General features: G+C 42.8%; 1 protein-coding gene across 1 annotated transcript in view; it reads left to right on the forward strand.

The window, feature by feature from the left end:
- The window catches only part of LOC111971672 (collagen alpha-2(IV) chain), a gene marked incomplete at its 5' end in the record, with an annotated part of 146,523 nt that overhangs the window by 115,313 nt on the left and 16,556 nt on the right, over positions 1-14,654 (forward strand). The window contains 23 exon segments of the mRNA XM_070446347.1: positions 1,434-1,487; positions 1,613-1,648; positions 1,740-1,781; positions 1,930-2,001; positions 2,113-2,157; positions 2,285-2,332; positions 2,457-2,492; positions 3,108-3,152; positions 3,289-3,352; positions 3,594-3,713; positions 3,947-4,096; positions 4,572-4,643; positions 4,730-4,881; positions 5,664-5,678; positions 5,680-5,737; positions 7,105-7,211; positions 7,653-7,836; positions 8,444-8,494; positions 8,882-8,956; positions 9,058-9,156; positions 11,466-11,508; positions 11,510-11,562; positions 11,565-11,684. Of these exon segments, the coding sequence (XP_070302448.1) occupies positions 1,434-1,487; positions 1,613-1,648; positions 1,740-1,781; positions 1,930-2,001; positions 2,113-2,157; positions 2,285-2,332; positions 2,457-2,492; positions 3,108-3,152; positions 3,289-3,352; positions 3,594-3,713; positions 3,947-4,096; positions 4,572-4,643; positions 4,730-4,881; positions 5,664-5,678; positions 5,680-5,737; positions 7,105-7,211; positions 7,653-7,836; positions 8,444-8,494; positions 8,882-8,956; positions 9,058-9,156; positions 11,466-11,508; positions 11,510-11,562; positions 11,565-11,684 (1,741 nt within the window).

The following is a 14,654-nucleotide window of genomic DNA, read 5'->3' on the forward strand; positions in this document are numbered from 1 at the left end:
TAGTAGAGGTAATGTGTACATGTAGGTAGGGGTACAGGTTAGTTGAGGTAATGTGTACATGTAGGTAGGTACAGTTAGTTGAGTTGATGTGTACATGTAGGTAGGGGTACAGTTTAGTTAGTAATGTGTACATGTAGGTAGGGTACAGGTTAGTTGAGGTAATGGTGCATGTAGGTAGGTACAGGTTATTGAGTAATGTGTACATGTAGGTAGGGGTACAGTTAGTTAGAGGTAATGTGTACATGTAGGTAGGGGTACAGGTTAGTTGAGGTAATTGTGTACATGTAGGTAGGGGTACAGGTTAGTTGAGGTAATGTGTACATGTAGGTAGGGGTACAGGTTAGTTGAGGTAATGTGTACATGTAGTAGGGGTACAGTTAGTTGAGGTAATGGTACATGTGGTAGGGTACAGGTTAGTTGAGGTAATGTGTACATGTAGGTAGGGGTACAGGTTAGTGAGGTAAGTGTACATGTAGGTAGGGGTACAGGTTAGTTGAGGTAATGTGTACATGTAGGTGGGTACAGGTTAGTTGAGGTAATTGTGTACATGTAGGTAGGGGACAGGTTAGTTGAGGTAATGTGTACATGTAGGTAGGGGTACAGGTAGTTGAGGTAATGTGTACATGTAGGTAGGGGTACAGGTTAGTCGAAGGTATGTGTACATGTAGGTAGGGGTACAGGTTAGTTGAGGTAATGTGTACATGTAGGTAGGGGTACAGGTTATTGAGGTAATGTGTACATGTAGGTAGGGGTACAGGTTAGTTGAGGTAATGTGTACATGTAGGTAGGGGTACAGGTTAGTTGAGGTAATGTGTGCATGTAGGTAGGGTACAGGTTAGTTGAGGTAATGTGACATGTAGGTAGGGGTACAGGTTAGTTGAGGTAATGTGTACATGTAGGTAGGGGTACAGGTTAGTTGAGGTAATGTGTCAGTAGGTAGGGTACAGGTTAGTTGAGGTAATGTGACATGTAGGTAGGGGTACAGGTTAGACCCTACCTACATGTACACATTACCTCAACTAACCTGTACCCCTACCTACATGTACACATTACCTCTACTAACCTGTACCCCTACCTACATGTACATATGACCTCGAATAAACCTGTACCCCTGCACATTTACTTGGTACCAGGCCCCCTGTATATAGCCTCGTAATTGTTATGTAATTCTACTGTGTTACGTATAATTTTAACTTTATTTTATTTAGTAATTATTTTCTTAACTATATTTCTTGAACTGCACTTTTGGTTAAGGGCTTGTAAGTAAGCATTTCACGGTATTCGGTGCATGTGACAAATAACATTTGATTTGATTATGACGCCGTCGCCTTTCCCTGTCACTTTAACGTTATGGTACAAGATAGCCAGCATATTATACTATTGATATACTACATGTTATAAATTGCATTGCACTCTGACGTTCTCTCTCTCAGGGTCCTCAGGGTTACCCAGGTCGGTCTGGCTACAGAGGACTCCCGGGACCACAGGTTAGTGGTGTGTGTGTGTTTAGTGTGTGCATGCGTGTGAATGCATTGCTGTACCTTATACCATATACAACCTTCTGTGACATACTCTGTACTAGATACCTAATCATTCTTCTGGTTTGTCTCAGGGCCCACAAGGGTATCCTGGTCTTCCTGGGCCAAAGGTAAGGTCTATGTTTCATCTCTCGTACACAGCTAGTGAATGAGATAAACGGAATTCTAAGGATGTTTTAACCTGGTGTGTTTCCTGCTCAGGGCACCATGACCAAAGTGTTGAAAGGGGTCAAAGGAGAACCTGTGAGTGGCTACAGGCACTTTTATTAGATTTGTATATAGTTTCTACTGCCCAGCACTTCATGTGTTTGACTACAAAAAATAATGATTTGTCAATGCTGTCCTCATCTCTGCTGTAATTTTCTCACTGCACTTCCCTCTCTGTCCACAGGGTGACGCTGGAAAGCCTGGTCCCCAAGGGAACTCCACCCATTCCCAGATCGGTCCATTTACTGGACCCAATGTCAGTACAGCTCCACACTCCACTTTAATATGTTCAAAAACATACAATTAATATGGATGTTTTCCCAGTGATTTTGATTGTGTGTTGACTGAATCACTGCTCTGACTCCAGGGCATAAAGGGTGAGAAAGGGTTGAAAGGTGATACTGGTCCTGAGGTAAGTGACCTTCTCCTGTGGTCTTTATAACACCATGCTTCATCCTAACATGTGTAGTCACAATGGGACATGTTAGCACTGTACATTATTGTTGACTAACTCATCTATGTTATCTGTTTCTTATCAGGCTGACAACAAAGGAGAGACTGGTGTTATAGGGATGCCTGGACAACGGGTTAGTATCATACAAATATTATACATACATTATACTGTATGCATTGCACATAAACATATTAACCTGCCCCCTGTCACTGCTTGTGACATACTGACCTGTTGAATGTTTATGTGTGTTCTTTCAGGGCATCGCTGGTCGGGATGGAGAGCAAGGACTGAGGGTATGAGTGTGTAGCCAAACAATGCCAAGACCTCTATATAATTAAGTGGAGGCTGCTGAGGGTAGGACGGCTCATAATAATGCCTGGAATGGAATGGTATCAAACAAAGTCATTTGATTCCATTCACTCCATTCCAGCCATAACAGACAGTTCCAGATATTATTATGAACCATCCTCCCCTCATCAGCCTCCACTGATATAATTACACTAGAATGTTTGGTCTATGCATAGGTTTGTAGGGGCCAATATAGGTGTTGCAGTTGCATCTTTTTTCCTCTTGATGGTGGTGTTGAACACTTTGTCTAACTATCCCCCTTCCCTCCCCCTCTCTATCATATCTCTCTCGTCTCATCTCTCTCTCTCTCTCTTCTCTCCTCTCTCTTTCTCTCTCTCTCCTCTCTCTTTCTCTCTCTCTCTCTAACTCTCTCCTCTATGTCATCTCTCTCTCTCTCTCTTCTCTATTCATCTCTCCTCTCTCTCTCTCTCTCTCTCTCCCTCCTTCTCTCTCTCTGCTCTCCATCTCCGTCTCCTCTCTCCTCCTCTCTCTCTTTCCTCGCCTTCCTCCCGTCCCTCACGCCTTCCTCTCTTCCTCAATTCCTTTCTCTCTGTCTCCAGGGGGACCTGGGAGAACCAGGACTGATGGGCAGAGATGGTCAAAAGGTGGTCCTACAGTTAATACTCACATCAAAACACTGTTTTGAGCTTTGAGACACTAGTCCATTATAAACGTTCATTCAAATCCTTACACACAGAAACTATATAGTAGGTTTTAACAGATGGGTGTTGTGGCCTTTAGGGTGCCAGAGGAGAACCAGGGGAGCTGATTTATGATGATGGTCCCTCAGGAGGGCGGGACAGAGGTATGATTAACCAATCAAATCATCAATCATGTTTCTATCAACGAGTCAATTTTCATTCAAGTCAATCAGCTACACTCTCAACAAGTCTATCAATATACAGTATTGTCTTACTCCAGGTAGTCAACCTTTCATTGAATATGGGAGTTTTTATATTATGTTCCTTACTGTTATATTGTTATAACATTGATTGTTATATAGATATTGATTGGTGTCCATTTTGGGGTTGGGGTGGGTGGTGTAGTTGGTCCCCCTGGTCCTCCTGGACAGCTGGGTCCCCAGGGCCAGAGGGGTCTGCAGGGGGAGAAAGGTCTTCCAGGACGCGCTGGACCTCCTGCCAGGAAGGATCATGATCAACAACAAGGTCAGTGCCAAACCCTCACTTATCCAGTCAGTGATCCGTAGTGTTACTTAGCTAGTAGATTTGTCTATTGCACTTACTATAATGTTAGAATAACAATTTTTTAAACTCTATTGTTAACAAGTCTTAAAACAAGATGATGTATGGTGTAGTTGTGTTTTGTGTTTTTCAAACGTTTGGTTTCCTCAGTAATCATTCATCCTCTCCTATCTCCCTCATCTTCTATGTTCCAACAGTGGTGGATCTGTGGGGTCCGTTCGGAGAGCCGGGGGTAAAGGGAGAGATGGGCGCACCAGGAGAGCTAGGTATCCCTGCCCTCAGCCCCGGACCCCCAGGTATCAATGGCCTGCCTGGGCTCGGGGGCCCACCCGGACCACCAGGATCATGTGAGTGTGGACATGAAAGAGATTAATGTTGATATTTTATTAAAATGTTGATATTTAAAGTAACTGTCCAGTGTTTCCAGATTTCTGTGAAAGATGACATATCATTAATTACAATATAACATAAAACATTTTTATTAAGTATGTTAAAAAGCTTTCCTGTGTTTGAATGATGTGGGTGTATTCCAGTCAATAAAAATATGAATGCGGGTAGACCGCTGATTGGCTAGCTCAGCCGACATCATGTTCTATGAGGAAATAGCAAGCATTTTTTAAATGGTCTGCTTGAGATACATGTTTGAGGTGGCGTTTCTAAATGGKTTTTTTTCTCTCCAATTCATACTTTGGCCACAAATACAAGTATAGTCAACAAAATGATTTGGGAGTTGACAGAATATTAACTTTTAAAAGTAAGATTTTTACGGGACAGTTACTTTAAGGATTGTTGTGGAGTGTGTGTATGTCTTAATATCAGCAGGGGCGGACTTCTACAGGGGATTTTCAGGGCAGAGAGGGCGGCCAGGCTCTGCGGGAAGAAAAGGACTGAAAGGTGCGTGTTCACAACGTAATGTGCATTTCTGCACTATGATCACGTTATGTGTTACAGTATAGCTGATCGGAATGTGTGTGTCTTAGGTGATCATGGGTTGTGCGAGTGCAACATTGTGCATTCCCCTCCGGGCCTGCCCGGCCCTGCTGGTAGCCAAGGCGACCCTGGAATGAGTGGCGAGGTTGGTCGGCAGGGAGAGTCAGGAGATCCAGGACCCCGAGGTGTCATCGGACTGCCTGTAAGAACAACTAACACCACCTTAGCTTGACAACATCTACCTCACAACAAATATGCACTCACTCACACACCCACACACACAGACATATAGCACATATACATTAATGCTACACACAAACACACACACACACACACACACACACACACACCACACTCACTCACTCACTCCTCACTCACTCAGTCACTCACACACCACTCACTCACTCACTCACTCACTCACTCACTCACTCACTACATTCACACACCCACACACACAGACCTACGCACATATACATTAATGCCACACACACACACACACACACACACACACACACACACAAACCACCACACACACACACACACACAACCACACACACACCCACACACACACACACACACCACACACTGCTGCTGACACCCACCTGCTGCTACCAGACTTATTATGATTGCTAAATACTCCACAATTTAACACTTGCCCCCAATCCTTCTTCCTCAAAACATGTAAATATTGGACTATAAATTGTGTATTTTTTGTCTTATACTTATGCTAAATGTTTATTCTATGCTAGTGAGGCATTTACTCTATGTTCGTTTATTTCTTGTTGTCGAGAAGGAACCTGCAAGTAAACATTTCTTTGGACGGTGTATAGCATGTGTATCCCGTACATACAACTAATAAAACTTGAAACTTACAATAGGGCAACATTCATCATAAACACCCTTGTCTTTCTTAACTTGTCCATCAAATTCTCTAACTGGCTTCCTAATCCCTTACTCTATGCCCCCTCTCTCCCTCCTCCTCAGGGGTTCCCTGGTGCCCACAGGACAACAGGGTCCAAAGGGCAGGAAGGGCGAGTTAATTCAGGCCAAAGAGAAAGGTGAAGTATATTCTTATTCACTTTCTTTTCACACACTTGTACACCCTTTATACAGTGGTGTAGTGTGACACACCATATGCATGTAAGTCACGGGAGGTTGGTGGCACTTAATTGTGGAGGAACGGGCTCGTGTTAACTTTCTTGCCGCACGGATCCCTTTTAGCGGGATCATTTTCGTAAACAACCGCTGAATTGCAGAGCGCCAATTCAAAAATAATACTAAAATATTTATAATCATGAAATCACAAGTGAAATATACCAAAAACACAGCTTCGCTTGTTGTTAATCCACCTTCGTGTCAGATTTTTTGAAAATATGCTTTACAGCGAAGCCAATCCAAGCATTTGTGAGTTTATCAATCACATAGACAAAACAGTAAGAACAGCTAGCCTCAAATTAGCTTGGTCCACGAAAGTCCAGAAAAGCAATAAAATGAATCGCTTACCTTTGATAATATTCGGATGTTTGCACTCCACGAGACTCCCAGTTACACAATAATGTTATTTTTGTTCGATAAAGATTAGTTTTATAACCAAAAACGCCCATTTGTGGTTTGCGCGTTATGTTCAGAAAACCAAGGCTCGGTTCCCGGTCCTGAAAGGCCAGACGAAAATTCCAAAAAGTCCGTAATGGTTCGTAGAAACATGTCAAACGTTTTTTATAATCAATCCTCAGGTTGTTTTTTAAATACATAATGCGATAATATTTCAACCGGATACGGTAACCGTATTCAATACTACAGAGAAAGAAAATGTCGAGCATACATCTCTCGGCGCCGAGGAACTAATCAAAGGACACCTGACTCGTTTTGAAAAATCTCGCTCATGTTTTCAAAATAAAAGCTTGAAACTATGTCTAAAGCCTGGTCACAGCCTGAGGAAGCCATTGGAAAAGGAATCTGGTTGATACCCCTTTAAATGGAGGAGGGGCAGGCAACAGAACAGGGATTTTTCCAAATAAAAGGCACTTCCGGGTTGGATTTCCTCAGGTTTTCGCCTGCAAAATCAGTTCTGTTATACTCACAGACAATATTTTGACAGTTTTGGAAACTTTAGAGTGTTTTCTATCCTAATCTGTCAATTATATGCATATTCTAGCATCTGGACCTGAGAAATAGTCAGTTTACCTTGGGAACGTTATTTTTCCTAACATAAAAATTCTGCCCCCTAGCTGAAAGAAGTTAATAACTGGAGCGGAATAGGTGGAATGGTATCAGATACATCAAACACATGGTTTCCATGGTTTCCATGTTTGATACCATTCCATTTGAACCATTCCAGCCATTATTATGAGCTGTCCTCCCCTCATCAGCCTCCACTGGTGTAAGTGTATGTGTAAACTAGTGTGTTTGTGTGGGAACTCTACAGGATATGCCGGCGACCCAGGAGACCCAGGTGCGACAGGTGACCCAGGAATGCAGGGCTTCCCTGGGCCCATTGGGATCAATGGACTCCCTGGGAATCGTGGTCCTTCAGTAAGAACTCCCTACACTCATCGAAAGAAACGCGCTATCTAGAACCTAAAAGTGTTCTTTGGCTGTCGCCATAGGAGAGCCTTTTGAAGAATAATTTTGGGTTCCATGTAGAACCCTTTGCACAGAAGGAAACCAAAAGGGTTCTAACTGGAACCAAAAAGGGTTCTACCTGGAACCAAAAAGGGTGTTCCTATGGGACAGCCAAAGAACCCCTTTGGAACCCTTTTTTCTAAGACTGTACAGTCTCTCTTTCCCACCTCACAGTGTCACCACTTACATTCAGATATACTGAATATACTGAATTAAAACATAAGCACTAGATATCTACTTTATTTTTGTATTGATAATAATAGCTGTTTAAGGCAATGCAGCTGTGTAGATCTTTAGCATAACACTGAGGGATATGTTCTGAATATATGTATCCTGTGTTCTCTGTTCTAGGGAGATGCACCTGCTGGGCTCACTGGAGAAAAAGGTTATCAGGGCCGGCCGGGTCTGCCTGGGTTGTTGGGACAGATGGGAGAACCAGGACGGGTTCTAGGTGCCACTAAAGGGGTCCGAGGGTTGCAAGGCGATGATGGGGAGCGGGGTCATGCTGGTATCGAAGGTCGAGCTGGAGATCCAGGTGTGTTACCCTCTCCCTCTTCTGTCTTTCTCTCTCTCTTTCCCAGTCACTCTGACTCCTTCTGTCTGTCTGTCTGTCTCTCTCTCTCTCTCTCTCTCTCTCTCTCTCTCTCTCTCTCTCTCTCTCTCTCTCTCTCNCTCTCTCCCGGGATATCCTCCTTTAAACCACACACTCTCTCTCTCTCTCTCTCCTGGGATATCCTCCTTTAAACCACACACACACTCTCTTTCTCTCTCTCTCTCTCTCTCTCTCTCTCTCTCTCTCTCTCTCTCTCTCTCTCTCTCTCTCTCTCTCTCTCTCTCTCTCTCCTTTTATCTCTTTCCACTTCCGCTATTTGTGGGAACAACAGAAAGACTAGTTGCAGTTGTGGACTCCAAGGCCTTGTCATGAATGGGGGTGTGTGAGAAGTTCTTATACCCTTGTGTCCATGATCAAAATGATTCTTCCACCTTCATCTTTCCTGATGCAGTCCGTCTGCATCCCTCAATCCAGCCACAACAGTAAATGTTTGAGATCATGCTTGAACTTTTTCTAACCCTTATTTCGAATGCATCTCTTTTTCTTTCTATCTCTCTCTCTCCAATCTCTCTCTCATTGCCATTGAAAGGAGTGTCTGGATGTAGTCCGAGAGGAGATGGAGAACAGAATGACATCACAGGTAGCTGGACTAACAGCATTTTGATCAAGTTACTCTCCTTCACGACTGGTGCTTTGCTTCCATAGCCTTTGTGTCTTAGGTTAGCTTCCAGTCACTGTGTATAGAGTTAGAGTTAAATGCAGGTTTTTTAATGGTGTTTTTGTAACTGGTTTCTCCCCTCATAGTCTCATCTTCGGTTAGTTGGCTAATATGTATGTTATTTTTTTTTCTTCTATGCTCTGATTCACAATCCACACTGAGCAACTGTATTGTCGAACCAATGCAAAAAGCAGGCAAAACCACTGAAGTGTGCAGTAGAGCAGTGAAGCAGCAGATCCAAAATGGCTGCTGTGAGAACCGTTCTTCTAGTAATTGTTGATACAATCTCTGTGTTATTTTTTTACTCAGGTGATTGCGATGCCATACCCGGACCACCCGGTATGCCAGGACCACCAGGACCCCACGGGTTAGAAGGTTTCCTAGGTAAGCTTTTAGCTTTTAGAATGGAAAACAGAAAATGTGTCATATGCCCTGTTTTTTTCCTGTCAAGATCCAAATTGTATGTCCTTTTGTCTGTGCTTCAGGTCTCCCAGGTCAAAAAGGATCAACAGGTCTACTTGGAGATAACGGGGCCAAAGGAGAGATAGGAGATCAAGGCAGAGGAGGGTCACCTGGATATCCAGGTGATGATTTTGCTGCTTTAACTGTTATACTAGGCTGTGTTTACAATGGCGAAAGAGCTGATCTGATTGGTCAAAAGACCATTTACTGGAAAAAAGATCAGAATTGGGCTGCCTGTGTAAATACCATGGCATTGTTGAATACTAATTTCTGATTGGCTTGAAGGGCATTCTAGAGCGTGTATTATACACATAGCATCAGAACAGATCACAGGTACATTTACTCCCACTTGTAATGGATGCAGTTTTATTTTATTTTTTTATTTTATTTCACCTTTATTTAACCAGGTAGGCTAGTTGAGAACAAGTAATCATTTGCAACTGCGACCTGGCCAAGATAAAGCATAGCAGTGTGAACAGACAACACAGAGTTACACATGGAGTAAACAATAAACAAGTCAATAACATGGTAGAAAAAAAGATAATCTATATGACAATGTGTGCAAAAGGCATAGGTAGGCAATAAATCGAATAATTACAATTTAGAGATTAACACTGGAGTGATAAATCATCAGATGATCATGTGCAAGAAGAGATACTGGTGTGCAAAAGAGCAGAAAAGTAAATAAATAAAAGCAGTATGGGGGTGAGGTAGGTAAATTGGTGGGTAGTTTACAGATGGACTATGTACAGCTGCAGCGATCGGTTAGCTCTCGGATAGCAGATTTTTAAAGTTGTTGAGGGAGATAAAATTCCAAACTTTCAGAGATTTTTGCAATTCGTTCCAGTAGCCTAGCGACCGATTCAGGCTTGAACATTTGCGCCTTCTTCCTACGCATTCTCAGTATTTGGTATTCAGACATACATTATTCAGTCACGTACGTGCTCTGTAGGTGTGCCTAACCTTTTGCTCTCTGAATACATTTTTTAAACTGCTGAAAACCCCTCCCATTTGTGGGCCAACAGATTTTCTGGTGGATGTTTCATTCAATAGGTTTTCAGTACATTTTTAACCATCCCTTTAAGTATGGTTGTACCGGAATCGACAGATTTGCGAGAATATATTGAAAAAAATGGGTTCAGAAATATAGGGATCAATAGAAAAAATCCATCTTAAAAAAAATATATTTTGCATTTCTTCTCCGTTTCAGCACCAATTGGTACATTTTAAAATACTCTGATCTTGTAGGGTATTTAGGGTTAGGAAAGTATTTATGAATCATAAAAAGACAGGTTTGGAGAGACTTTATGCACAAAATATATTGATGAATCAAAAATACAGTGGTTCTGAAAGTTGCCATATTCAGTTGTTCAACCCATAGTAATGTTGGAAGATTAGTGTACATCAAATTATAATAGGGAGAATACTGTAAATTAGTAGGCTGTACCCTCCTCTATTGCCTGCACTAACCATCGGGGTTCAAACTGTTACGGCTTGGTCTGCGCTCCATAATGATTTAATTGGCATACATGTCTTTAAAAAATATATATTATCAGCTGTTACTAATGATTCTCAGCAACAACCATACGGCCGTGACGGCAATTTACAGAGAGCAAATGAAGGTAAACGAAACAATGAAATTAAATGGAATGATAATGTATACCAATTGGAGGGAACTAACAGTAAATTGGCAGTGAATATTTGTGGTTATTAGGCCTACTGATAGTTGATACTGATAGTGACTAATATTTAACATGATAGAAATAGGAAACAGAGAAAGTCGGGGTAGCCTATAATTTAGACATTCGAGAGTGCCCATCCCTGCAAGTTAAAAGGCTGTACAATTTAATGCTGCATAATGGCACACATTTAATAAACTTTACTGTGGAAAGTTGAATGTTGTGTATACGTTACGTTTCTATATGCACTGTTCACATTTGTCTCCAGAAATTAAAGGTAAAACAGATCTAAAACAAGTGTAATTTATTATTTAAATTCCCTATCCAAATGGATTACTCATTTACCTAACTCTTATCAATAGCTCTTATCAAGTTGTAAATGACAGTGCATGGTTAGCGGTGTTATTTCTATAGGAAGAAAGTAGATGCTTTTCCCACTTGGAACAGGTAGGTTCGCTAGACTTTATCATGGTTTCCTCGTCCGTGAACGTGGGTGCAATTATTACGGAATGAAGTCAAGGTCCGAGTATCTGTAGACACACCTACACCACACCTTCATTTATTCGATCACCAACCCAAACGATAGCTGGTGAATAGCATGCTATTCTCATGCTTAAGTTCTAGGTCAGAATACACATAGAGAGAAAAGTGCATAAGAAGGAATTACATTTACACACACTTAATATTGGTCGGAATCCGCCCCTAGTACTTTAATACTGTGGTAGTTCTAATGGTCTGGTCCTCTCGCCCAGGTTCTAGGGGTTTCCATGGAGACTTGGGTCAGCCCGGCTCAAAGTAATTCTGGAACCCAAGGTCTGCCAGGTCAACAGGGTCGGAACGGGGAGCCAGGAGAGAAGGACCTCACGGGGAGATCTGGGGAGCGTCGACCGGACAACCTGGAGAAGTGGGTCTTCCTGGAGAGCAGGGACCTAAAGGGTTCAGCGGAGAGCCTGGAAACGAGGGCTACCCAGGTGGGTATTAATACCATAACAAACCTGCAAGATGAAAAACTACAAATTTCTCCACCTTTTCAAGAGTGCATTTGGAAAGTATTCAGACCCTTTCCATTTTCCCACAATTTTGTTACTTTACAGCATTACTCTAAAATTGATTTTAAAATGTTTTTGCCTCATCAGTCTACACATAATACCTCTTAATGACAAAGCAAAAACAGGTTTTTAGAATTTTTGGCAAATGTATTCAAAATAAAAACAGAAATACATTGTTTACATAAGTATTCAGACCCTTTGCTGAGACTAAAAATTTGAGCTCAGGGTGCATCCTGTTTCCATTGATCCTCCTTGAGATGTTTCTACAACTTGAATGAGCCCACCTGTGGTAAATTTAATTGATTGGACAGATTTGAAGGCACACACCTGTCTATATAAGATCCCACAGTTGACAGTGCATGTCAGAGCAAAAATAAAGCCATGAGGTCGAAGGAATTGTCAGTAGAGCTCCAAGACAGGATTGTGTCAAGGCACAGATCTGGGGAAAGGTAGCAAAACATGTCTGCAGCATTGAAGATCCCAAGAACACAGTGGCCTCCATCATTCTTAAATGGAAGAAGTTTGGAACCACCAAGACTCTTCCTAGAGCTGGCCACCCAGCCAAACTGAGCAATCGGGGGGAGAAGGGCCTTGGTCAGGGAGGTGACCAAGAACCCGATGGTCACTCTGAAAGAGCTCCAGAGTTCCTCTGCGGAGATGGGAGAACCTTCCAGAAGGACAACCATCTCTGCAGCATTCCACCAAACAGGCCTTTATGGTAGAGTGGCCAGACGGAAGCCACTCCTCAGTAAAAGGCACATGACAGCCCACTTGGAGTTTGCCAAAAGGCACCTAAAGGACTCTCAGACGATGAGAAAAAAGATTCTCTGGTTGATGAAACCAAGAATGAACTCTTTTGCCTCAATGCCAAGCGTTACGTCTGGAGAAACCTGGCACCATCCCTACGGTGAAGCATTCTTCGGGTCGGCAGGTAGCCTAGTGGTTAGAGCATTGGGCCAGTAACCGAAAGGTTGCTGGAACGAATCCCCGAGCTGAGAAGGTAAAAATCTGTCGTTCTGCCCCTGAACAGGCAGTTAACCCACTGTTCCCTGGTAGGCCGTCATTGTAAATAAGAATTTGTTCTTAAATGACTTGCCTAGTTAAATAAAGGTCAAATTAAAAAAATGCTGGTGGCAGCATCATGCTGTGGGGATGTTTTTCAGCTGCAGGGACTTTAGACTAGTCAGGACCTCAGACTGGGGCTAAGGTTTACCTTCCAACAGGACAATGACCCTAAACACACAGCCAAGACAACGCAGGAGTGGCTTCGGGACAAGTCTCTGACTGTTCTTGAGTCGCCCAGCCAGAGCTCGGACTTGAACCTGATTGAATATCTCTGGAGAGACCTGAAAATAGCTGTGCAGCAACGCTCCCCATCCAACCTGACAGAGCTTGAGAGGATCTGCAGAGAAGAATGGGAGACACTCCCCAAATACAGGTGTGCCAAGCTTGTAGCGTCATACACAAGAATACTCGAGGCTGTAATGTGCTTCAATAAAGTACTGAGTAAATGGTCTGAATACTTATTTAAATGTGATACTCTGAATGGCACTGGAGGGGATGGCTGCCGTTTTACGGGCTCCTAACCAACTGTGCTATTTTGTTAGTTTTTTCGTGTTTGTTTTTTTACTTATTTTGTACATAATGTTGCTGCTACCGTCTCTTATGACCGAAAACAACTTCTGGACATCAGAACAGCGATTACTCACCTCGAACTGGACAAAGATTTTATATTTAATGAGTCCGACGCGAAGGATATACTGCTTTCTCGGGAACGGGCCCAAATCCCCATCATTTGCGTGAAAAAAAACAGAGGTCGGGGCTGCATTCTGAGAATTTGTAGGCGAGTGAGTAAACCTCCACTACTATCCGTTCTATTGGCCAACGTGCAATCATTGAAAAACAAACTGGATGATATACGATCAAGACTATCCTAACAACAGGACATTAAAAACTGTAATATCTTATATTTCATCGAGTTGTGGCTGAACGACGACACGGATAATATAGAGCTGGCGGGATTTTCTATGTATCGGCAGGACAGAGAAGCTACGTCTGGTAAGATGAGGGGTTGAGGTGTGCTTTTTGTCAATAACAGCTGGTGCGCGATGTTTGATATTAAAGAAGTCTTGAGGTATTGCTCGCATGAGGTAGAGTACCTTATGATAAGCTGTAGAACACACTATCTACCAAGACAGTTCTCATCTATATTCTTCGTAGCGTCTATTTACCACTACAAACCAATGCTGGCACTAAGCCCACACTCAATCAGCTGTATAAGGTCATAAGCAAACAGGAAAATGCTCATCTATAAGTGGCGCTCCTAGTGGCCGGGGACTTTAATGCAGACAAACTTAAATCCAATTTACCTAATTTCTACCAGCATGTCTAGACCACCTTTACTCCACACACAGAGATGCATACAAAGCTCTCCCCCGCCCTCCATTTGGCAAATCTGACCATAATTCTATCCTCCTGATTCCTGCTTACAAGCAAAAACTAAAGCAGGAAGTACCAGTGACTCGCTCAATACGGAAGTGGTCAGATGACACGTATGCTACGCTACAGGACTGTTTTTCTAGCACAGACTGGAATATGTTCCGGGATTCGTCCAATGGCATTGAGGAGTATACCACCTTAGTCACCGGCTTCATCAATAAGTGCATCGACGACATCATCCCCACAGTGACCGTACGTACATATCCCAACCAGAAGCCATGGATTACAGGAAACATCCGCATCGAGCTAAAGGCTGGAGCTGCCTCTTTCAAGGAGCGGGACACTAATCCAATCTCTTATAAGAAATGTTGCTACTCCCTCAGACGAACCATCAAACAGACAAAGCGTCAATATAGGATTAAGATTGAATTCTACTGCCTCCCGAGTGGCGCG

The sequence above is a fragment of the Salvelinus sp. IW2-2015 genome, linkage group LG2, assembly GCF_002910315.2.
Source record: "Salvelinus sp. IW2-2015 linkage group LG2, ASM291031v2, whole genome shotgun sequence".
Classification (NCBI taxonomy): Eukaryota; Metazoa; Chordata; class Actinopteri; order Salmoniformes; family Salmonidae; genus Salvelinus; species Salvelinus sp. IW2-2015.